General features: G+C 36.5%; 1 protein-coding gene across 3 annotated transcripts in view; it reads right to left on the reverse strand.

Moving 5' to 3' along the window:
• The window catches only part of SMYD3 (SET and MYND domain containing 3), a 294,583-nt gene that overhangs the window by 70,415 nt on the left and 198,477 nt on the right, over positions 1-25,691 (reverse strand). For all 3 annotated transcript variants that reach the window (XM_034428210.3, XM_034428209.3, XM_087883014.1), the window contains exon 6: positions 377-444. In XM_034428210.3, the coding sequence (XP_034284101.3) occupies positions 377-444 (68 nt within the window). The remainder of the gene's footprint in view (positions 1-376; positions 445-25,691) is intronic.

The following is a 25,691-nucleotide window of genomic DNA, read 5'->3' on the forward strand; positions in this document are numbered from 1 at the left end:
GAGAGAGAGAGGGAGGGAGGGAGAGAGAGAGAATGTATGTCTGTGTGTGCTTGAGAGAGAGAGAGAGAATGTGTGTGTGAGAGAGAGAGGGAGGGAGGGAGAGAGAGAGAATGTATGTCCGTGTGTGTGAGAGAGAGAAGGGGGAGGGAGGAAGAAAGAATGTGTGTGTGTGTGAGAGAGAGAGAGAGGGAGGGAGGGAGGGAGGGAGAGGGAGAGACAGAGAGAATGCGTGTGTGAGAGAGGGAGGGAGAGAGAGAGAATGTATGTCTGTGTGTGCTTGAGAGAGAGAGAAAGAATGTGTGTGTGAGTGAGGGGGGGAGGGAGGGGGGGAGAGAGATACCACTAGAACCACAAAAGTAATGCTTGTCCACTGTACCTGGGATAAAGTCCAACACCAACATCTTGCAGTTCTCCATTGCTTATGCTGAAACAGTTACTGGTCACCTGTAAAAACCAGTAAGGTTAAAATCTATTATTAGGATTATTAGAATAATTTAAAAATGTCTTCACCTAATGAAAGCATTGTTGTAAGAGAAGGCAGCTAAGACAAAAACCAAATAACCAGAATATTTATCTCCAACATAAATAACACCCTTTCATATTACAATATATAAAGCAGAGACACGGCTTTTATAATAAACCAGTTAGAAACAGAAATGCTAGTGTCTTCAATGACATGCTGAAAATTAATTTGTTATTTTTAATGTAAAAAGTACACAAATACTTTCAGTCTATGGATGCTTGCAAAATTACATTAATCATAAATTAAAATAAAATCTGCCCTCAATGTAATTGCAAATGCTTTGGCAGCGGAGTTAATTTAAATCGATATGTGTATACACACACACACACATATATATATACATATACACAAACACACTCTGTTTTCTTCTTAAATTACATTAATTAGTATGTCACTAGTTTAACCCATTCAGACAATCCCTATCATTTAGAAAAGCTATACATCTTAATTATGTTTCTCCTACTGCTATTGGAAACATAATTCCAGACAAGACTTGTGAGCTCTGATTTTTTTCATTTTAAGCAGCAAAAATATTGGCTACAAAAATATTGACTTTGCTGTTCAGAACACAGGTGAGCAGCTCTTTGCAGATGGGAGAAAAGTTTTCATTTTTTCTGAAATTCCAAAGAAACCCAGAAGGAGATATGAAAAAAATATACCTTCATTTCCTTAAAATCATTATTATACATAAGCAGATAAAATGCTGCAGGCTAGCACAGTGATTGACAGAAGCAGGATATTCCAGGGAGCCTTGAGGGGAGTACTGTAGTAGTTGTTTGAATGCTGTTGGTGGCCTATTCACCCTTTAAACTAGCCTGCTACACATCAATACACCCAATGATACTCTCAGAAGAGTTGAGTAGGGTTGAACCAGCACATAGTGGCATGATAGGAATCAAAAGCTTGTCCCTTATCTTGGGCAAAAAGCACATTATGTTGATGCTAGTCTGGCAGAAGGAGAAGGCAAGTGTGCATTTGGAAATATTGTAACCATCATGTGCTTAGTCCTTATGGTAGAAGGTGAGACTGACCACATAGAGGAAGATTTTTCTTTGTGGGTTTCCTGTGCTCACTCAGAATGGCACACTATGGTAGATTCGATACACTGAGGTGAATCCCTACATGCTGTTGCCCAGAAGGAAATGGGAGAATAAAATGTCAGTTCGTGCTATGACCAATCCTTTACACAGAAAAACATGGAGAAACAGAGGTGGCGGTGACTAGTCATTGAGCAAAGGGTGCTATTTGCATTCTCTTTTTCTACCGCCTAGTTTCTTTTTAACAGTAAGAGAAATGAAAAGAGGATGATTGTCTCCTGTGTGCATGCCTCTTTGCTTGTCTGAAAGGAGGTCACTTGCAGAGAGAAAAATAAAACTCAAGGAAGCATGGCAATGCTGGAAAGCTCCACTCTGTCTGCATCTAATTTCTCTAGAGGATGTAATGGGAAGAATTGTGCTTGGCCAACTAAGAAGCAACTTTGTCAATGGGAAGCCTTATCCTCTGTTTACTGGGAGATACAGAGAATAACATAGAATAACAGGCTTGGAAGGGACCTTGGAGGTTTTCTAGTCCAACCCCCTGCTCAAGCAGGAGACCCCATACCAGTGATGGTGAACCTTTTCGGAACCGAGTGCCCAAACTGGAATGCATGCACACAGAGTACTGGAAACCCGAAGACCAGCTGGCCGGTGCACATGTGAATAGTCTAGGCCTGCATAAGCGCATGCGCAAAGGCCAGCTGATCTTTGGGTTTCTGGTGCTCCAGCATGTGCAAAGACCAAACCAAAAGAGCAGCTGGCGACGGGGCACGTGCCCACAGAGAGGGCTTTGCGTGCCACCTCTGGCACGCATGCCATAGGTTCGCCATCACGGCCCTATACCATTCCAAACAAATGGCTGTCCAATCTGTTGTTGAAAACCTCCAGTGATGGAGCATCCACAACTTCTGGAGACTAGTTGTTCCATTAATCAATTGTTTTTAGCGTCAGGAAATGTCTCCTTAGTTCTAGGTTGTAGCTCTTTTTGATGATCTTCTACTTCTTAGACTCAGATTTAGAATAACTTTATTGTCACTTTGAGTGTACACTAATCGGCATAAAATGAAATTTCGTTACATACAGCTCTCAAAGAGTTACTACTATGCACTACATAAACATGGCCAAATAAATAAATAAATACAAAATTATGCATATGCCGACATATATTACATGACACAGAGAAACAACACAGTCTAGTTTGGATGTATACATGTACATGGCGAGAAAAATGAATCTTGCGAGCTTACTGGATCGATGGCAGAGGGAACAACACTGTTACAGAAAAGCTTGTTACTTCTTGTCCTAGCTTCAGATACCTTGGAGGCTAGGTTGATCGCCTCTCTGTGACAATCTCTGAAGTGTTGGAACACAGCTATTTATTTATTTATTTATTTAATTTGTATACCGCCCTTCTCCCAGAAGGGACTCAGGGCGGTGAACAGCCAAAATTAAAAAACATACAAATACAAAAGTTAAGATAATTAACTATCACGTCACTCCTAATCCTTCTCTTTGATAGGCCAGACATACCTAGTTTCCTTAACTGTTCATCATACAGTTTAGTCTCCAGACTCCTTATCATCTTTGTTGCTCTTCTCTGCACTCTTTCTAGGACCTCCTCAGCATCTTTTTGTATTGTGATAACCAGAACGTGACGTAATATTCCAAGTGTGGCCTCACTAGTGCACTATCATCTTTCGTGATATTGATGCTATCCCTGTGTTGATGCTTCCTAGGATTGCACTGGCTTTTTTGGAAGCTGCAGTAGACTGCTGATTCATATTTAGTGGTGGTCCACCGGGACACAGAGATTCCTTTCACTACTGTTGAACCAGGTACCACCTATTCTATACCTGTGCATTTGATTTTACTTGCCTAGGTGCAGGAACTTACTTTTCTCACTACTGAACTGCATCTTGTTGGATAGAGCCCAATAATAAAGTCTGTCAAGATCCTTCTGAATCTTCAGTCTATCTTCTAAGATGTTGGCAATTTCCCCCAGCTTGGTTTCATCTGCAAATTTGATGAGTTCCCATTCTATCCCCTCATCCAAATCATTTACGAAGATGATGAAGAGTACTGGGCCTAAGACAAAGCCTTGAGGTACCCCACTTCATGCTTCCTTCCATGTAAATGTAGTTCCATTGAGGACTACATGCTGAGTATGATTGGTCAGCCAGTTTTAAGCCCATCCTATAGAACATTTTTTCTATCTTACCAAGGAGGTGACTGTTGTCTACTTTGTCAAATGCCTTACTGAACTCTAAGTAAACTATGTCCATAGTATTTTCCCAATCCACTAATTTAGTCACTTTGATTAATTTGATTAATCTATGCACACCAAAGTACCATCGCTAGGGGCAAAGTTCAGTGAGTAAGATCATGAGGTGCCTGCTTGCTTCACTGATCAGAAACAGGAGGTCTCAGTAACTATGTTTGCCAATAACTGGAAACCCTTTATGAACTTTTTGCTGAAAATAGAAAAAAATGAACTTGTGATTTATGAGTTGAATGATTACAAAGGGTAGGCTATGAAAGAAGGGAGCCACAATCTAACCTTAGAGAGGGGATAAAATATAAATGCTTTATAACTGCTGGTTACTCCTTTATAATTTTCTATTTATTTCCTTTCTCTTTCATTTTATTTCTTTCTCATTTACTGATTATTTTCTTTTCTTTAACTTTATTTTTAAAATTAAACTTTTAAACTTTTATAAAATTGTACTGTTTTTATTCGTTAAACCTTTCTTTAATAAAAATTAATTAATAAAAGAAAGAAGAAGCCAAACACTCTGGCAGAGCTATCTACTTTCCTAGACCAATCTCCTTTGCCATTGTGCCTAGGGGAAGCAAACAAGGGAGATAAGACAGAACTATGCAGCTACTGCCATCTTATCTCAATCAACTACTGGAGGCAAAACTCAAGAGAAGGCATGGGAGCAAGGGAAAAAGGTTTTCAGGAAACAACAGACTGGGTGAGATCTCATTTTTCTTGTGCAACCTGTGCTGCAAGGCAGAGAAAGGAGGAAGGATTTGTATTTAATATTTGCTGCCTGGCTGCCTCTCATTATATGGACATGATTTATATGTCTACATGGCTAGAGTTACAAAAGAATTGCCTAGATACCCAAATCAGTGTGAATTCATGAACAAGGTAAAATGTACATAGCCAACAAAATCCAAGAATGGAAAATATATTTTTAACCTGAGTTCACTATAGCATGATCTTTAGAAAATGGGCTTTGGATATGGATAAGTCAGATTTAAGTCTGTTTGGCCATAACATTCACAGGAGGAACAGGACAGGTTGTGATCTCACTACTTTTCTGGATTCTATTAAAGCTTTGACCTCACTTGAGTACTAAATTATGTTCTAAGATTTGTTGCAAGCATAAGCAAATGAAAGCATATCGATCTATGTGCTTTCTTCCCATATTTTAAGTCAAAGGAGAGAATAGCGATCCATATGCAGATGGCTAAAATTAAGATTAGAGCTTAATGTTGGACTACCAGGTAGATATGTAAATGAGCCACCTATTAAGGGAGGCAGAAGTAGAAGGGCTATTAATGATTTATACCCACTGTGGATAAAGAAAAGAAAATTCTGCTAATTAGCATGTGAGGCACCTTGGATATTAATGTATTCTTACAATTTGCATAACACTACTTATGGTATTGCTTCTAAGACTGCAATTTTTATAGCTGGCTGAAGCAGCCCAGTCATAACATGTTACCCCATCTGTGGGATTTTTTGCCCTGTTAAAGATTTTTTCCCCCTTTACTTCATTTATTTAAGGATAAGCAAGCAATCCAGAGATGCTAACCTATATAAATTAGCATTTAACCCTTAAAAAACAGATAAAAGATTCTCTATTAATTTCATATAATCGTAGTTTGAGGTGAAAGATATTTTGAAATTCATCTAATTTATGCACTTCCTTAATGCAGGACTCACTACAGCATCTATGGCAGATGACTATCCAACCATTGACTGAAGATCTCTAGTAAAGGAGAACTCATCACTTCTTATGGCAGCCTGATCCACTAGCTGTCGCCCTGTATAGTCACTGATTCCTCCTGACATCTATCAAGAACCTTTCTTGTAGTTTTATTCCATTGCTTCTGGTCCTATTCTCTAGAGGAATATAGAATAAATCTTTTTCTATGTAATAGCTTTTCAGATATTTCTAAAATGCTGTCATATTCCCCTCTTAAATGTCTGTTTTAATAAACATGCCCTTCCTCATAGACATAGGTTCCAGACTTTCACTATTTAGAATGTCCTATTCTGAGAGATCTTTCCCCCTTGGAATGTGCTCTAATTTGTTGCTGTCCTTTTTGAATTGTGGTACTTGAAACTGGTCACAATGTTCTAAATGGGATTTGACTAGATAGAACAATTGCTTCCCGTGAATTGGGTCTGTTCCATTAATGCACCATGAGCATTTGTTTTTTTAGTAGCTACATCACACTGCTCATGTTTACATGGTAGGGGATGAGTTTATCAGTTTACATGTATTTTACATGTATAGTAACAAGCCAGAGATACTTGTGCCTATCATCATCATCATCAACAACAACAACATCCACCATCATCAGGTCTCATACCAATATATAATATTTTGTTTGGTGTGGGAAGTAAAAAATGCTAAATCATTTTCCTTCATGCGTAGGGAATATACACATTGTTGTAAAATATGTATTGTGCTATACTTTATTAATGAATCATTCAGAGGAGGACATGTAAAATAATAGACATTATCATGCAAACATATTTTATATTTTTAGTATCTTATACTTCATACAAGAACATACATTATACCTTTATTCTCAGTTCACCTCATTAATTTTATGTTTGATCTGCAAAACTGTTCTAATTTGTACTGATGCTGTAGTGATATGCATTGTTAAATAAATAAATAACTTTATTGTCATTGTACGTGTATACACAGTATACCCATGGATTATATATGTGATTTAAAACTGCATTTTAAGCATAACTTGGCCACAATGATGGAATAATTGATGAAACATTGGTCAACAAAGTAGATTCATATCTTTAGTTTAAACAGCCTATAAACCTAATCCCTGCTATAATTCAAAGCAGGAGTTTCTGCACCGAATATTATAAAGAGATATTGTATTTATGCTAAGGTTTGTGCTATTTGTCCATTAAACAGAAAGTATGTGGTCAGTGAAGGTTGATAAGGTCCATGATTCTGGGTATTTCAATCTTGGTGTATTTGGTTAGATCAGATTTGCTGCGGAGTAGTGCTGTCATGGATTCTTTTGCTAGTTCTGGGTCTATTGAAGTGAAGAGTGCTGTGATGCCAAATGAGACTATGATTTCATCTTCATCTATGTCAGTCAGTCAGTCAATCAGTCAATCAGTTGGTCATTTGTCAGTTATTTTGCAATGTTGTAGGTTGGGATTCCTGGCTGCAATACAATTGGATGGAGAAAGAGAGATATCTGGCTTTTGTATTTGGAGCCGTCCATATAAGAACTTTGTTATGCAGGCCCAAGAATGATATCAGTTATGAGGGGCTAGAGAAAAAGTGATTCAGATAGGTTTCATGAAGGAAGTAAAAAGCAGTTGACTAGAATCCACATGGGCTAAGGCAAGAGGAGAGGGAATCCTACTCTCATTCTTTGACTCTACTGGAAAGTATTGGGAAATATCAGGCACTGGAAGCGGAGGGGGAGAATTTCCACAGAGACCTTCAGAAGAAGAATGAAGGCTGAGAGAAACACCATCACTTATGAGAAGGAAAATTCAATTCAATTCAAATTCATTTCAAACCTTTATTGTCAGAGTACAACATGTGTACTATGAGATTGGCTGAGCCTCCCTTCGTGCACCCAGCACAATACAACTCACAGTGGAAGACAAAAAAAAATCCTATCCCAGTGAATCCTGCTAACAATCACCCAATCCTATTGCACCATGTGAACTTATTGCACATTGTGCCGGCCCCGCAAGTGAATAGTACTATGTTGTTGTAGTTATTTTTCATTCAGAAAAATGGGTGGCAACTATCCTCAGTTATTATTACATCTAGATACTTGAAAAAAGACACTGGGAAAAGTAATTGGGTGACTTTGGGGAGGAAGCAAGAGAGAATGAGGTAAGAAGGTAATAAAGTATGAGAGAAAATAAATAAACCAATAATAGAGCAGTAAAATGGCCAACAGGATAATAAGATAAGAAGTACAATAATGTGGAAGCTAAATTTCCCAGTGTGGGACAAAGATGTTAATGAATGTGAGAGAAGAGGGGAATTAAAAGCCTAAAGCTGACTAGAATTATAAAAAAAAATAATAGAATAAAGATAAGAGATTCCAGGTAGTCCTTGATTTACTCAACATTCATTTGGTCATGAAAAATGTACTGAAAGGGTAGTTGATCACAAAGTAAATATGTTTAGCAGTGTGATGTAATGCAAATGAAGAACACACTTATTTAGTTTATGACAAGAGAAGTATAATTTACAAAATATGAGAAATAAATGTTTGATTCTGTTCTGCTTTGAACAGAATCTACTCTGAGTACTAAGGCCTGAACAGGTTCAGAGAAGAATAACAAGAATTATCAGAGATTATGAAGATATTTAAAGTTGAATGAATTAACTTTGAGAGGGTTGACGTGTGGGGTTAAGTAGCCATCTCTCTTGGATTCTTTATTTTTGATTCCTGACTATTTCTACTTGCCCCTTTGCTTTATATGCATCCACGTATTTAAAATTTTAGATCTTACTAAATTTCCAAAGATATCATTAATAGAAAATCTATCTCTAGTGTCATTGTTTGCCTACCCAATAAGGACTTTCATTTCCTACTTTTTTTTCATTCCAACATACAATAAAACGTTTAGCGAGTATGTTTAAATTTTTCCAACTTTAAAATACATTTATCAAATTTATACAACCTACTTCATCAAGTGTGCATACAATTTGTACAAAGCACGCAAAATAGTTAAAACAACCCGGATTTTGTTATCAGGTTTAAAGTCCGATTGCATTTAACACTAGTAGTTCAGCAGTTCAGAATTATGGGAGACAACACATAGAAGTGTAACCTGAGTATTTCAACTAGTAGAGCAGAATATAGTACATGGCACATTTAAAGGAGATGATAGCTTACTACAATAGAATTGGGAATAGAGTCCACTTCTCTTTAAAATCTTGTTCTCTGACCATCTGGCTACATATAATCTTTGAAGAACAAACCCAAATGTCTTACTGGTATAAGCACTGTTTTGCGGTTCATAAAACAAGAGCCACTTTACAGCCAGATTGTACAACATTACAGCTGCCCTCTTTGCCAATGTCCCAAAAGACTGCTGCCGTGGCCAACCACTAATATGAAATATTAATAGAACCTGAACACAAAAGAAGAACAAAGAGAAAGAACGGTGTAAGCAATCTACTGGTTAAATTAAATTTTTTGAGCCGTAACATGAAAAGACCCTGAAGAATCATTTCTTGAAAGCATTTCTTTTTACCTGAAGGGGAAGTGGACCTGCTGAGATTCAGGTAGAAGAAACTGTGATTTAAGAATGTTACCAGTTGGCTTTTCTGACTGTAGCTTATTAATTAATAATTACCTTATTCTAATTACTTTATTCTTTTGTAGATTAAAAAATACTGCAAACAAGGCAGAGCCTTCTATGCAGCTTTGCCTTTACCTTTATAGAGCAAAATAAATTAATTGCTTCTTGATGGTAAGCTTGCAGTTCTGCAGTCTTGTATCTTACATTCCATGAGCTCCTATCTTGGGTCTTTCAGTATATAGAAATATTATACATATAAAGTTTGAACTTTTAATTGAGATTACTCACACATTGCATGAGATGGGGAATTGGGCTCGCATTATTACAGGGGCCTCACTAGTTTTTCTATTTACTAAGTCTGCACTATTAATCGTCTCATCGTTCTGATCACCCATCTCCCTCCACTAATGACTGTATGACGGTAACTTTGTTGCTTGTATCCTTATGATTTATATTGACTGTTTCCTAATATGATTTGATTGCTTATTTGTACCCTATGACTATCATTAAGTATTGTACCTTATGATTCTTGACGAACGTATCTTTTCTTTTATGTACACTGAGAGCATATGGACCAAGACAAATCCCTTGTGTGTCCAATCACACTTGGCCAATAAAATTCTATTCTATTCTATTCTATTCTATTCTATTCTATTCTATTCTATTCTATTCTATTCTATTCTATTCTATTCTATTCTAGTCACATCATTTTTTTTTGTACTTCTTGGAACACTTATAAATCAGATCACTGAAGGGGGGGGAATATTTATTTCCTTACAGAACTTATATTGCTGTCTACCTCAAATGATGATTCTATGTTGCTCATAACAACCCGTAAAAAACAGAGTTAAAAACAAAAGTACCTTTCCCCCAGGTGCCAGGCCATCCATCCTTGCAGCTCAACCCCCATCCTAGCTCAATGCTTGGCTCAGCCCTCCAGAAGGCTAAATGGTAGGTATCCCTTGGATCTCAGATGGGAGTGTTCCAAACAACTTGGAAGCCACCAAGAAGGAATAGGTCCAAGGTCCCATCAGGTGGCAACTTGTAAAAAAGGTAATCTGGAGTGCACCCACCCTATCTAACCTAATAGGAAACACCTTCAGGGAGTGGCACTCCCAAAATAACCAACCTTATGCTGTGTAAACGTGAAAGCAACTGGGAGCCAGTATTTCAATGGTGTTGCTTTGGTGACACTCAAACTGCAGTGTCTCATGTATCCTGGAGCAGTTGTAGCTTCTGGATGGTCTTCAAGGGAAGCCTCACATAGAGCGCATTGCAGTACAGGTAGTCTTCGACTTACCACAACCTTAGCCCAACCTTACAAACTTTCTTCCCATTTTACGATATTTCTTGCCCAAGTTGTTAAATGAATCACTACAGTTGACAACTTAGTAACCTGGTTGTTAAGCGAATCTGGTTTCCCCATTGACTTTGCCTTCAAAAGAAGATCGTAAAAGGGGATCACATGACCCCACGATGCTGCAACAGTCATAAGTATGAACCTCTTGGCAAGAATCTGAATTTTGATCACAAGATCATGGGGATGCTGCAAAGGTTGTAACTGTGAAAACAGTCATAAGTTACTTTTTTTAGTGCTGTTGTAACTTCGAATGGTCACTAAATGAACTGTTGTAAGTTGAGGACTACCTGTAATCCAAATGGGAGGTGATTAAGGCAGGAGTGATTGTGGGCAAAGCCTCCCAGCCCAGGAATTGGTGCACAAGATGAATTTGTGCAAATGTCCCCTTGGCTATGGCTGCCCCTCTCCTCTTCCAGCAGGAGCTGTGTAGCCAAAAGGACTTCCAAGCTGCACACCAGATCTGTGGAAGTGAATGTTGCCCCATCCAGAGTCAGAGACATTAACTTTGGCAGGATGAGACAAATTGCTGAATAAACTTTCATTGAGATTTAATATACCAAACCCCAAATGTCCAAGCATCCCCAAATGAACAAAAACCCTCTGTTCTGCTTACTGAGTCTTTGGCTGCCATTTTTTTTTCAAGTGTAGTCTCTCAGCTACTAAAATGTATCCTGCCCTTCACTGATTTCTCAAAGACTGATTACATTCCCTTTTATGTCATCTGCGTAAGATTCACATTCTCCTAATACACCGTTTTATTTAAGCATATACTGCTTAAAATATGCAGGAAAAATCAGTTGGCCATAATCCATTTTATATTTTTGATTTGGTTGTTCTTGGATCCCTCAGAAAGTATAAAGCTAACTGTGGCTTCTGTAAGGAAACAATTTACAGTATTCCCTATATATTTTAAATGCTACGTCATCATTTTTATTTTATTTTTAATTTTGTGACATTTTTCAATACACACAAAAATGTTTCCCACTGTTCTTTAAAACAAAACAAAACATGGAATTCATCTTATGCATAATCATGTACTTCTTTTACATAGCTGTTTGTTATATACAATCCATTTTTACAATCCATTATACTATACATTTGAATCTCTCCTCATTCTCAAAATCAAACCCCATCAAAGATTAGTTATACACTGAACTATAATGACATTAAATCAATACTAGGCCTGTTTCTATTTTTCTCCTGTAGAATTGTTTAGGATGGGGAGGAGGGAGACAGACACACACATTTTTAAAAACCTATACACCAGATAACCGGCATATCCAAGACTTGCCATAAGTGGCTCAATTTAATTATGTGCCAAATAAAAGTGCATAAGCTGATGGTCATAATAGGAAAGCATACAGAATAGTGCAACATTTTTTGTATGTGCATGTGAACTGAGAAGATCAGGGTGAGTTGCATTTATGACCACGAAGTTAGAAGGAAAATGTTAAAAGCGAAACAAGGATTCTTTTTTTCAATACAGTAGGTAAGTATGTGAGGATCTTTTCCTAGATTCCCCCCTCCCCACCCCCCTGTTTCCTGGTCAGATTTGGCCCATTTCAAACTCTTTATCTTTTGCTGGCTCCTCCCTCCATACCATGAGTAGGTCCTATTCTATACATTTTGTATTTGGAGTTTCTTCATATTTTATTTTCAATTATAAAGTAGCTATCCAGGCAAAGGGAAAGGCATAATGTTATATGTTTTTCACAGTAGACTTAGAACTTAGACTTAGAATAATTCTATAATAATTCTAATAATTCTAATTAGAATAAGTCTAAGTCTAATTTTGTCACTTTAGATATACACTAATCGGCATACATGAAAATGAAATTAGTAGTATTTCAGTTTCCCATTCAACCTTTCATTCCTTCCACCCATCAATCTTTTGTATACCTCCTGACTTTTTAAATAGGGTTTTCTTCCCTTTCTCTCTCACTTTCATAGTTTTCCGTTATTGCTCTGATTTTTAGTCCTCTCTCCCTTCTGATCTCCACAGTATTTTAATATCTTCTGGGCTTCAAGAAGCAGGTTAAATGTATTAATTTCAGTTACTTGATATTTGGATATCACTTGCATCTTACATTTTCTGTCTGTCTCTTTTCTTTCTTTTAAATTTATCTTAATTTAGATAGTAATGTGATGTTTTAAATAATTTTCTGTATGAGGCTTAGTTGTTATAGACACACTGTAATTATTACAGATACAGATAAGCATGGGAACCTTAAAAATGTGGGAAATAGGATACTCAGGTTTCATATTTTTCTAACAAATAGATTCCAGTGGCCTCAAACTAGTAAAATGGGCCCCTTGGTTCTTTTAGTTTTTAGATTCTCTTTCAGTTTTAAATTCAGTCCTTATACACATGATGAAAGAAATGCCTGTACTGAGTTCAGGAACTATTACATTTAAATAAGCTGCTTTTTAGTGATGCCGGTGCCAATAATTCTAAGAAAGTTAAGAAGAACTGTTAATATAATTACCATCCCAGATCAGCTCTTGAGGCTTTCCTAAAACCAAAATACATTTGATCTACAGTTTAGTTTCTGAATTGTGAGATATCTTGCTTCCATTAGACAGTAGTTTAAACAAAAATTCATGGCTGAAATTCTATTAACAGTAGACCTGTTTAGTCTCAAAGCAACCCAAGTCTAGTTAGCCTATGATGATATACAGGCTACATATTTCTATTCTGAATCATGTGAAAAGGATAGGACCAGCATTTAAAATAAATTAATAGGTGGACATATTAATCAAGAGAGGAAAAGGAGACAAAGAGATTGTGAAAAAGGTTCATACCCGTAACTTAAGAAAATATTTGGTGTTTCTATTGCACTGCTACAAATTTTTAAGCCAGGATGAGGAAATAAGAGTACTTGTTTGAAAACATGGATATAATAGGAGTATAATATACAAGATGAAGCATGAATGAATAGAGTGACTTCTGAATGTAAAATACAATCTAACATATTACAAAATATTGGAACAGGAGTGTTATCTAGTTGCTTTGGTTTAATTGATAAAAACCAGTTGTTTTATGCAAAATGCCTGCTCTCTTCCTCCTCTTTCTCTCATTTTCTTTTTAAAGGCAGCCTAAGAAGGGCATAACCAAGTTACATAAATAGAAGCGAATATTTGTAGCTCAGGCTTGAGCTGTGGAGTTCTTTGTGTTCTCTGAGCTTCATTATTTGCTTGCAGACATTTCAATATTACTGATTACAATATTCATTACCTAGTTGGTTAATGACATGTCTGCAAGTAAACAACCAAGCTCAGAGAACACCAATGAGATATACAAAATCATTGTATATTGTAAAAAATGAGTTTTTCTTTCTCTCAAAGTACTAGGACCAGGGGCCATCCACTGAAGCTGATTGCAAAGAGTTTAGAACAGGCAAAAGCAAGCACAATTGTTGAATGGTTTTAAAAGGAGATTGGAAGACAGATCTATAAGGGCTATGACTCAATGTTACTTCCATGCTAGAGGGGGTAGCATCCGTCAAATATTAGTTACGAGGAAACAATAATTATGGTCCCATTCCATACATACATACAGTGCTCACATACATAATGTGAGCACTAGAGCAGGGGTCTCCAACCTTGGCAACTTTAAGCCTGGCAGACTTCAAGTCCAGAAATCAAGTCCACCAGGCTTAAAATTGCCAAGGTTGGAAACCCTGAACTAGAGGCAGATGTTTGGCCATGATGAAAAAGAAAATACTGCATCAAAAAGAACTTTGGTCTGATCCAGGGATAGTGTTCTTTTGTTGATATGTGAATATAATTTTGATAACATGACTCTTTCACCATAAAAGAAGTCTAAGATCACATACTTTAAAACCCCTTCAAGATATAAGGAAATATTTTTTGTTCCAAAATTTTGAGCCTGGGGTATCTGAGAATATAACACATTTTCATCTCAGTAATGGACTACTTTACAGAGTAAGCAGAATCATTTATTTTGCATTTTAAGACATTCTAAACTCTCTCAATTTTAAAAAGACTTCATCTACCAACTGAGTAACTCCTGAAGAGTACCAACTGAGATTGCAGTGTATGATTTATTCAAATCTTTCCCATGGAAAAAATAAAGCAAAGAGCATGTTAGCATGACAAAAAGCTAAGTTCACAATTTCTAATATTCCACTTTTTCCTTGCAAGACACTCCTGATCTCACAAAGGATTTATGACTGCTTCCCCTTCCACCCTAGGGGTGTATGTATTATGGTACATAGTACATATGTATTATGGTACATAGTACATATGTATTATGGTACATAGTACATATATATTATGGTACATAGTACAGCAATGATCTACCACATTATTCTTTTAGCTACATACAATGAACAGCATGTTTAGCATTATCCTTTAACATGGGTTGAGTTCAGACTTCAAGTAAGTATATAGGCTCTCTGGTTAATTACTATCTTTCCTTTTCAGTAGCATGGATTAATTTGCTGGGAATGCTTCTAAATTCAGGAGTTTGGCCAAGATCAGCTCTTTTCCAACCTGGTGCCTCCAGATACAGTAGGATTACAACTATCAGAATCTTCAGAGTTACAAGCCTAACATACCAGGCAAGGTAGAATTTATGGAAGAGCAAATTCAAGAAAAAAACTTTGGGAAGGCCTTCAGGTATGACTTAGCTTTAGTGTGACAAAACTCTTGTGATTAACTGGTAACTGATGGCTATCAGTTGGATTAAACTATGTTTACTGCTATTATCATTAAGCCACTTTGAAATAATTTTATGTTTTAAAATAATGAACATATATACCAGCCAGGATAATCAATAATTTTTAGTCTGGTGAGCATATTCATTATGCAACTGACAATGATAGCCTCCTGTCATGATATCCGTTTTGTGAAAATATCCTCTTCGTTAAAACGGTTGCTTAATGGGAATACTCAAGCACCAATCACTTCAGAAGACAAAGATCTGCAGCAACCCAGCATTTTTATGTTCTAATATTGTCTACGAGGGGCACATATAGGGCTACCATATCTGGGCAGCAAAACATCAGATCACTACCAAATAGCAAAAAAGAGGCCTAGAAAACTCTAATAGGATATTGTCATTCAGCAGTCATCTGATTCCTGCAGTCTAGATATGGCAAGTCCAGGGGTGGGCTCCTGGGGGTTCGACAGGGTTCGGGAGATCCTATAGCCAAGGATTGCCGGGGTTCAGAGAACCCCCAAATGCCACCCCTGGTTGGCCTTGCCCATGCCCACCCTGACCCTCCCACCCTGACCCTCCCAGGAGTCTCCATGCGGCCTGTTCATCATTCCAGGTAAGTGCAGGAGCCGCGCGGAAGATCTGGGAGAGCAAAAAACAGGCCTACCAGAGGTTCTGGAAATTCAGAAACTCTTGCCAGCCTTCAGAGGGCCTCTGGACCCCGGGGGAAGCTGTTTTCACCCTCCTGGAGGCTCAAGGAAAGCCTCCAGAGCCTGGGGAGGACAAAAAATGGGCCTCCCAGAAGTTCCAGAAGTCTGGAAATGGGCCTGTTTCTGGCCTCCGGAGGGTTTCCAGACCCCGGGGGAAGCAATTTTTACCCTCCTGGAGGCTTGAGGAAAGCCTCCAGAGCCTGGGGAGGGTGAAAAATGCCCACCCCCTATGGTGCAGGTGGCAGGGCACGCCCACATGGCCACACTGACCCAGAAACGGGGCAGCGAACCCATTGCTAAAGGATTTGAAGCCTAGATCTAGATCTAGCTGACATTAATGAATAGCCTTGCACTTTTGAAAATATAGTTTCACTTAAAAAATACATTTGAAACAACTAATAGATTTTTTTAAAAAGTTATCCATTCTGAGAGGCTTGGAGCTAAATTTCTGGCTAGATTAAAATCTGCTATGTTTATGTAAGTGAATATTGGCCTGGTAAGGTTTATATAAGGTTTAGGAATTCTGCACTTTAACATGGGTTACTACAAGCATTTCTACAATAAGCATTGATTTTATCAAGTGTCACTGACAATTGGTATTATTTTATGCTTGTGGAAGGATGACTCAGTTTATTTTGTATTGCCTGTAGCAGCAATATATAATTGGTTGCTTACATAGACACATATTTCTTTTTATTTTGGATAAGAATCTCTGTAACAGTTTTGGAAAATCATTACAATGTGACTAAAAGTTGTTTTCTTGTTCTCAGCCCACCTCAACAGCCAGCAGAAAGAAATTATTATACAAATAAGCTATGTAGGAAAGAATAATGTTCTTACAGAGTACCTCTTTTCTGGAGAGATAATTTCTATGGAATGTCTAACCAACTTATTATTAAACAAGGCTACTTTTATGTATTATGGGAGTGTAAGATAGGTATGAACTATATGATGTTTTGGGAGGAGTGTATCACTCAACTCTTTAACCAAGAGTGGTTCTGTCCTCCCCAGCTGACCTAAGGAAAATGCAGAAAATCCATCTGTTAGCCATTAGATAAATTCTTATTGGGCTAAATATGTGGATGATGACCCAGAAATAAGAACTGAGATATAGATGTAATGCAGATCTTTTAACAACAATTAGTAAAACAACAGAGGCTTTATTTGTTGCCTTGAACTTTTAGGTTGCTTTACATGAAGTAAAAATACAGAAAATAAAAAGAGAAAAGGAGATGGATAGCTGTTTCTCTTATCTACATTAACTGATCGGTTCCAGCTAGGAAAGAAAATATATTTCATTCTAAAGTGTTTCCACCAGATGTCTTGGAAATATAACAAAAATGACGTCTAAGTTAGACAAACATTATGTTAAGCTTAAAGCTCAAATACTTGCGGGTAGACTATCGAAGTTCAGAGATCTGTATCTAATCACTATCTACAGGAAATTCTTAAGGAAATATTTCTCTCATTACCACTCCAAATCCAATTCTACCCTGTTTACTACCTAATAAGAAACTTTACATACTTCCTTCTTTCCCAATTTTATTTTATCAAGTTTATTCACTGTTATCAGAAATGGTCGGATGACTATTCAAGAATTTTTTATTTTAGCAAATATATTCAAATTATTTAACCTCTCTTCCTTAAAACCAATTTTTGTTCAAATGTTCTCGATTTAAGGGACTACTAATGCATAGCTGCCTGCAACCAGAGTATTATAGATAAAGCAGGAAAAATAAGCATTAAAGAAGGCACTGAGTTAACATTTGTCATGTTTCCTACAGGAAGGTGACTTCTGAGCTATCTTACTAGATAAGCAACATCTCACTAATAACATGCCACTGCAGAGTTTAAGGCGTAATCTAGCTGCTGATTTCTTATACAATTGTATAGCCTATACATTTGTTTTATTAGTTTTCTAGCACATTTTTCCATCTGACCAAGATAATTATAGCGGCTACAACAAAATGAAATGCAGAGGAATATTTAAAACAATATATATCCTCAGAGTACATACTCTGAAATTAAATCATTTCAGAGGACCAGTTTAAAGATACCTTTGTGTCTTTGTGTGCGTGTGAATGTGTGTTTTGGTATTCTTTCTAAACAATGGGGCTAGTGATAATCTAATTAAAAGATCAGGGTTTTAAAACCTAGAAATATAAATAATTAGGATTATTAAATTATTTACCACAAAATATGATTAGAAAAATTAGAACAAGGAAATTCCTTCAGTGCTGATGTTTCCACTGGCACTGGACATTCTGAGAAAGACCAGTCTAGAAGTCCAATCACATATCTTAAAATCAGAGGCAGAAGGTATAGGAATCTCAAAGCCAAGCTTGCCTCCCAAGGAAACTGGGTGCAGGGGCCAGTAGACTATGAGATTATTGGTGAAAACATAGTTTACCCAATTTCCTTGGGAGACAAGCTTGACTTTGAGAAGTAGCATAGGCGTTTGGGAGTCCAGAAATACTGAAAGAAAGGAAGTTGCAGCTGTTTCTGAAACTTAATGGATGGTTCAGTATTATTTGGGCAGGAAGCAGCATCTTCCTTTAGTTCTTTGTAATAATTTTGAAGCAACCTTATTGCTCATACTATAGTTCTTGACATTAGGACATTAGGACATTGGAACCTGATACTTGTTGATCCGCATGCATTCTTGGACAGTCTGCTGACTCTGCTGTAAATCACTGTCTTTTGTCTCCATTACAATGATGGGTTCATGTTTTCCTTTTAGCTAACATGTCTAAAATGCTGAGGTCTTCTTTAACAGAAAACACTACCTTTTTAATATTCAATTTTCTCCAAGAACTTGTCCATGAGCACCAATTATTGCCCATCTTTTTATTTTTTTTTAATTTTTTGACAGACTGATACCGGTAGCTGTGGACATTTTAATAAGATTATCCTTGAGAAAAATACAGATTATTTTTTTAAAAGAAAAAACCTTGGACTTGGACTGTTTTTATTTTTCACTTCTACACTGACTAATTGACTATTCTTCTTTGTGTCACCTTGACTATGAGTAACTCTTGGGGGAATTAAAGTTTAGATGGTATAATTATAACACTGCCACTCCTAGCCCAAATTCTGATGAAGGACAAGACATACGCATACACTTGCATCAGAACTCAGCCGCATTTACCACAACAGAGACTGCAAGTCCTTATTTTCTCTCATTGAACGTAGTACAAACCACTGAGAAATCCATCAGCTGCTACCTAATTCCACTGATATCTTTGTATAAACTTGTTCTAATTTTTATTTCCTTGGCTATGCTACAATTTACAGAATATTGAGTGCTGACTTGTTAATAATTATCAATTCAAGTCTTTTTACATTTTTTTGTGGTTAGAAAAAATAGACTTTCAAGTGACTTCTTAAAAGGTAGCATATGGCTTGGTTTTTTTAAAAAATGTACTGTAAATCTTAAATATTTAATACTTTACTTTAAAAAAAAAAACAATTCCCATTATTTTCAAAAGGTCTCTCTTAGGTTGGATACTGGATAAAATGAAAAGCAAAAAGCCTAAGAAGATTTTTTATATCATCATTTCTAAGAAGCTTTAACTTGTTTTTGTTACGTTTGTAGTAAATGCTTAAGATGATTCGTCCCTTTAACATTGTTAAAAATGTGTGAGAATTCTCAATGGCTAAATTATTTCTAGGAAATAGTACACTACGGATTGTTTAGCAGTCTTTATGATAAATCATTTTGCTAGATGAAAGTTTCAAAATATCTACATTTAGATTCCTAGCAACCAATGAGAAAACAGCAGGTACTGAAACATAGCTATTGCATATTTCAAACCACATCTATATTTTGCCTGGTAGGGTATTGAAGGGTGAGTAGATTAAGGACCATCTTAATATATTTAACAGGGCCACCATCCTTCAGCCTCTCATGTAAAGATGGCCAAGTTATCTCTCCTTAGCCTGGGCAGTAACATCAACGAAATAACTAATAATTTTGCTCACAACAAGCAAAACATTCATAACACCCAGAATCAGTTTCCTGAGGCAGCCCCTTCACTCTGCCTAAATTGTGATGCTGGTCCTGAGCAAACCACAGGTGTGAGAGCAGTTCATCTGGCTCATTGTTTTGACTTGAGCGTCTATGGACTGAATTAGGGTGTGTGTGGGAAAGCTAAGGAATGTGATGAATGTGATGAGAACACTAATAGAGAGAGAGAATAAATTAAACTTAGAATTTCAGGATAGGTTGTGAAAAAAAAGATAAAAGTTCTAGAAAGAATGAAAAATAATTAGCTACTTCTAAGAAGAGCAGCAACTTTAGAAATGTTTCTAAAGTGATAGAGAGGAAGCAGAGTAGATTTCATTCTAAACTTGTGCCTTCTGGAATAATTTTCTACTGATTTAAATGATGTTAGGTGACATATAAGTGTGTAATTCCAAATTACAAGGAAAATAACTCGCAAGCAAGCCAAATATTATACAAGTACTTTATGAATAATTTTGGCAGAACAAAAGACACTGGTAATGGATTTACTTTGAAAATGCAGTCACTTACTTTGGAACTACTACTAGTACAGACACATCCAAGCAAAGAAAACGGAGACAAGATAACTTCTGGCTAGGTTCAAAGGCCAACACTGCTAGTGTTTTTTCAAGGTCAAGGTGATCAAGTGGGAAATCAGAGACAAGGAAAAGGAAGGCCAAACATAGATGAAGGTAAAGTCTCCAATTCTTAAGGAAAGGCTGTTTTCTGCTTCCAGGACAACAATGATAAAGGTTTTCATCACCAAGACGATTCCTCAAATAGGTCTGAATTTGACATAGAAACAAAATGGAGTGAATGGAGATACAAGTCCCTGCTCCACATTCAGCAATATCTGAGTTTCTGTTCACATCAAGTCAACTGAAACTTGGTTGAAGATCATGTACACAGGGGGATTACCGCAAAACATATCTCTGTCTCTATGGCAGAGAAAGGCTAAAAAGAGAGATGAGGCTAATTTAGTCTTTCCAGCAACTTCTGAACTAGATCCTCTTGGGATCTGGAGGGCAATAATTGAGATAGAGAGGAACATGTATTTATTTATTTAAAACATTTATATAGCCATCCCTCTTATAACCCGTTTTGGGTGACTCCCAATCAAGAGTTGAAACAGCATAAAAGCCATAGTTCAATTATAAAACTAAGCACATAAAAACTATTAAAAACAACAAAGCATGGCACCACATCAAACTTCTGATGTGCAGCCATCTAATCAAAGATTTTGGCTTCAAATCAGGGGTGAAATCCAGCAGGTTCTGACAGATTCTGGAGAACTGGCAGCGGAAATTTTGAGTAGTTTGGAGAACTGGCAAATACCACCGCTGGTTGGCCCCAGAGTGGGGTGGGAATGGAGATTTTGCAGTATCCTTCCCCTGCCACACCCACCAAGCCATGCCCACCAAGCTACGCCCACCAAGCCATGGCCACAGGACCAGTAGTAAAAAAAAATTGAATTGCACCACTGCTTCAAATCCATCCATATCACTATTACAATATTTTGTAAGTGATCAAGAAAGTAATGGTATTTCAGACTGCCTATATTGGCTCCATTTAAATATGGAATTTAAATCATCACTTAAATGCATAAATGGTGCAATCATAAATTTGGGGAACATACAGCAGATTCCCTTTTTCTTATTTGATGGAATTTTCTTCTGCAACATTTTCTGCAATGACATTTACACTAGTCACAGTGTTGAAATTCTCCTCATGATCTCACAGATTATGCAGTTTACCACTCAAAGAGTTAATGAGAAAGCAAGTTTAGCCCTGCCATAATCTGATTTCTACAGTAATCTGATAGCACCTCATGTTCAAAAAGCACTTCAGATAAAATAGAAAGTTTATCTATCTCTCTTGGTTTAACTTTTACACATACAGCAGAATTTGCATACTGCTTGCAGAAACAATACAGTTATTGAAAGTGTTGATTTAACAACTAAGCACAATGCAGTATGTCATGCCAAGTGAATATCTGACAATTTATTCAAGATAATAATACTGCTGTATGTTTTTTTATGTTGATTTTTTGCAATTCAAAATCTGAATTTGGAGAAGAATGTGATATAAATGGAAAGTGTTTTTGATAAAAATAAAGAAATTTGCAATTCTGCCCAAATTTTCACAGGCAAAGGCAAATGCCAAGTTCAAACTGCTGTTGTAGCAATGGAGATAGATAACTTTACATTTATTGTTCAGAAACTCTGCATACCATTTAGTGTTCCATTTGTTATACTAGTACCATCATAGACTTGTACTATGCAGGCTTTTATTTCTATGCCACAACAGACAAAGTTGTTATTTATATAACTTAGTAGGATCCTGTGAGTGACATTGATATTTTAAATAAACACAATATAATATTTAAAATATGTTATTTCTGTATAAATGATTTGTCTCTGCTTATGTGTTACACCAAAAACTAATGCAAAAAAACAAAACAAAACAAAAACCCAAATACCTAGCTTCCTTACCTTTTTGGGAAATTAACTGCAAAATCATTCTGCAAATGATAATTAACAATTCATCTTGAAGTCAATGATGTGTATATTTGTATTGCAAGGTAAACTATTTCTCCCTTGAATTCCAGGATCATGGTTTGCTACTAGCTGCAAGAGTTCAAGAAAATGTCTTCTGTTATGATTTACTGAATCACTTTTTCCAATGCCTGCACTTTGTTTTCCTATGTTCACCTGCAATTCTCCCACACCGTCCTGCAGTCTTTGTTGGAAATTCTGTTTGAATGCTCCAGATGTGAAGCATTCTCCAATTGATATACCTCTTATATGTAAACATATGTTTACCACTGTTTACATTCTTTCCAGTGAGCTAGCAACAAGAAAAGGATAACATACCATTTTCCACAGAACTGCATTTTAAGTTGGGGTAGAATTTATATGAAGCTGGCTCGAAATGTTGCCATGATTTGCCAAATTATGTTGGGAGAAATCCTGGCTCTATAGGACTTTTTTCTTAGATTCTGCAATGTCATATGCCCTAGGAAATCAATTAATCAGTCTGCCCACCTGCCTGCCCGCCTACCTACCTACCAGATCTGTATAGCCACTCATCTTATGCAACATAACCCTGGGAGTCTCACAAGCAATAATAAAAAATAAAAACAATAAAATAAATGTAAAAACCAACAGTCAGCACACAACTTCAGATTTAAAAAAAGCAGCACAAACCCTAATCCTTTTTCCCAATCTACTTATCCTCAATATCCTCAGACTTTCAATTCAGCACAATTCCTCCTTCCAACAAATGCTTGGTTCAACAGACTCTTTCTGAAGAACTTTCTGAAGTTCTAATGTCACAAAAATACCACGTAAGTTCTTCAGAGACGGTCTGTTGAACCAAGCATTTGTTGGAAGGAGGCTGCCCTGAGATGCAGTTTTTGTAGGGCAGTCAGCTTTGTGGCTCAAGCGATGATTCATTTTAATGCAGCAAATATTTATGTGAGATGCTTACAAGGAAGACCCTATGAAAATGCCTAACTAAGTCCCTTTTCCTTCAGCCAGATGAACTAACCACACTGAGGGACTCTCATCTCTCATATCTATGCTCCCCACCCGGGCACTGCCAGTGGATGTAATGGAAAGCTGCAAGTACTCATCATTCTGCAACAAATTAAGCTTCAACTTTGAAGAGCAAAGATTAGAATGAATCTTAGAAAAGTTCTCTGAATCAAAAAGGAAGTGTAGAACAATCTGAGGGGGTGAGCTTTTATCAGAAAGCCCCACAATTAGTTTGATAATCTGCTTTTGCTACTGTAACATCATAATTCACAAAACAGCTGCATTATACATGGAAAGCACTAAGTGAGGATTGATTTTGATTTTTAAAATAAAGTTATTTAATTTAGAAATCTCTCTTTCACAACACTATATATACTGTATATACATACAAACCTACACACACAAACATATAGAGTATACATATGTATGTATATACATATACATACATATACATATGTTTGTATGTGTGTATACATACATATCTATAGTACACATACAGTATATAATAGTGATAAATCCAAAGTTAATGCAACAATAGTAATTTGAAAAAATTCTAAACATATTCAGCTGGAAAGTGTGTATTTTAATGCAATGGATATTTATGTATTATGCCAAACAAGGTTTGTGATGTAGGAATATGCCCTTTAGCAGAAATGTTACCCAAGCAGCTACACATCTAGCAATCCAAGTATCCATAGTAACAGCCTTTACTATTTATCGGTTGTTAAAAATATTCACAAATGAATGTAACTACTATAGACCTGAATTAATCCACATCTGAGCCAGCTCAGTTGTTTTTCATTTGAATGAATAAAAATGTTTAGCCTAATTAGCACCGAGGAAATGATTTGCACCAAATAATTTTTCTCATATACTTAACTTTTCCTATTTTGCTTTTAGAATGTATGAAAGCTAGTTTCGATTTTTGAAGCATATTAAAAATTCTTTGTCATTTTCTTTTATTTTGGGATAAGAGGAGGAAAGGAAGCCCCAATTTATATGCATTCTATGTAAGAAGATCTGAGATTACAGAATGATATCTAAAAGCCCTTGCTTTAATAATCCAAACTTGCATTTAATCAGCTATACGTACTCATAAAACCTGAGACCCAGAGTATATATTAGGGGAACATTAGGAGCTATACCCTTGACCTAAAACCCAATACCCTCTACATAAAATTGGGGAATCAATATATGCAGAGTGTTTTATTTAATATATTTTCATATAAACAATCTTTTAGCCATTCTTTATCAGAAGCTCTCAGAAGAACCTACAAATGGAATAAGATTATAAAACAAAAAAGTGGAACATGTTACAAAAAATAAGAAAAAAATCATTACAAAATCACCCTGGGAGTATAACATTTATACTGTTTAATAAGAAGACCAAAGAACTTTGCAGAGAGAGAATTCTACAGATGGAGGAGGCACAACTTAAAAAGCCCGTCTGGTCATTGAGTAGGTCTCAAGCCATTTAACTCTATACAGATCAAAAACAGGATTTTAAAATCGTCATGTATGGAACAATGAGATATGCTGCACAAACACAATTCTACTTTATATGCACAAAACATTCCATACGTTTAGCGTAAACAAAGAACATACTATGTGTGTTATTACAAGAAACTCATTACATTTGTATGAAATGTGTTGATTACCCCCATTCTTCTTATGGCTCAGTAAGCACATAAGAATATATTTTATCTTCCCCCCCCCTTCCATATAATTGTTTTTATTATAATTTCCTTACTTTGATTGTTGTGAGCTCAAAGCCATTGGGAGTCAGCAGCACACCAGTTTGATAAAAAAATAAAATATATGATATTTTTATATGATAAATATATGATATATCAAAGAAGAGTTTGGTGATTGGTGTCCTGACAGAATATTCTGGAATTTTTCAGGATGATGGGGCTCATCATTCATTTATATTAGAGTTACCTTCCAGGGCAGTAAATCCTGGACAGCATATTTGTCTTTAGATTTTTTTTTTTTCCAGAAAAACATGTAAAACACTTGTCACACTGAGAAATATTTTTAGGATGGCTAAGAATTTTTCAACAGAAAATCAGCACAAAAGTATTTATTGGCAGATATACTAGATACATACTGTATCTATTGTTCTATTTTCTTTTTGGGTAAGCACTGCTACTGTATGCAAAGCAGAGCCACCAGAGGTGGGTTTCAGCAGGTTCTGACCAGTTCTGGAGAACCGGTAGTGGAAATTTTGAGTAGTTCAGAGGACCGGTAAATACCACCTCTGACTGGCCCCGGCCCCATCTATTCTCT

Source organism: Pantherophis guttatus, chromosome 1 (genome assembly GCF_059756535.1).
Source record: "Pantherophis guttatus breed Tessera chromosome 1, ASM5975653v1, whole genome shotgun sequence".
Taxonomy (NCBI): Eukaryota; Metazoa; Chordata; class Lepidosauria; order Squamata; family Colubridae; genus Pantherophis; species Pantherophis guttatus.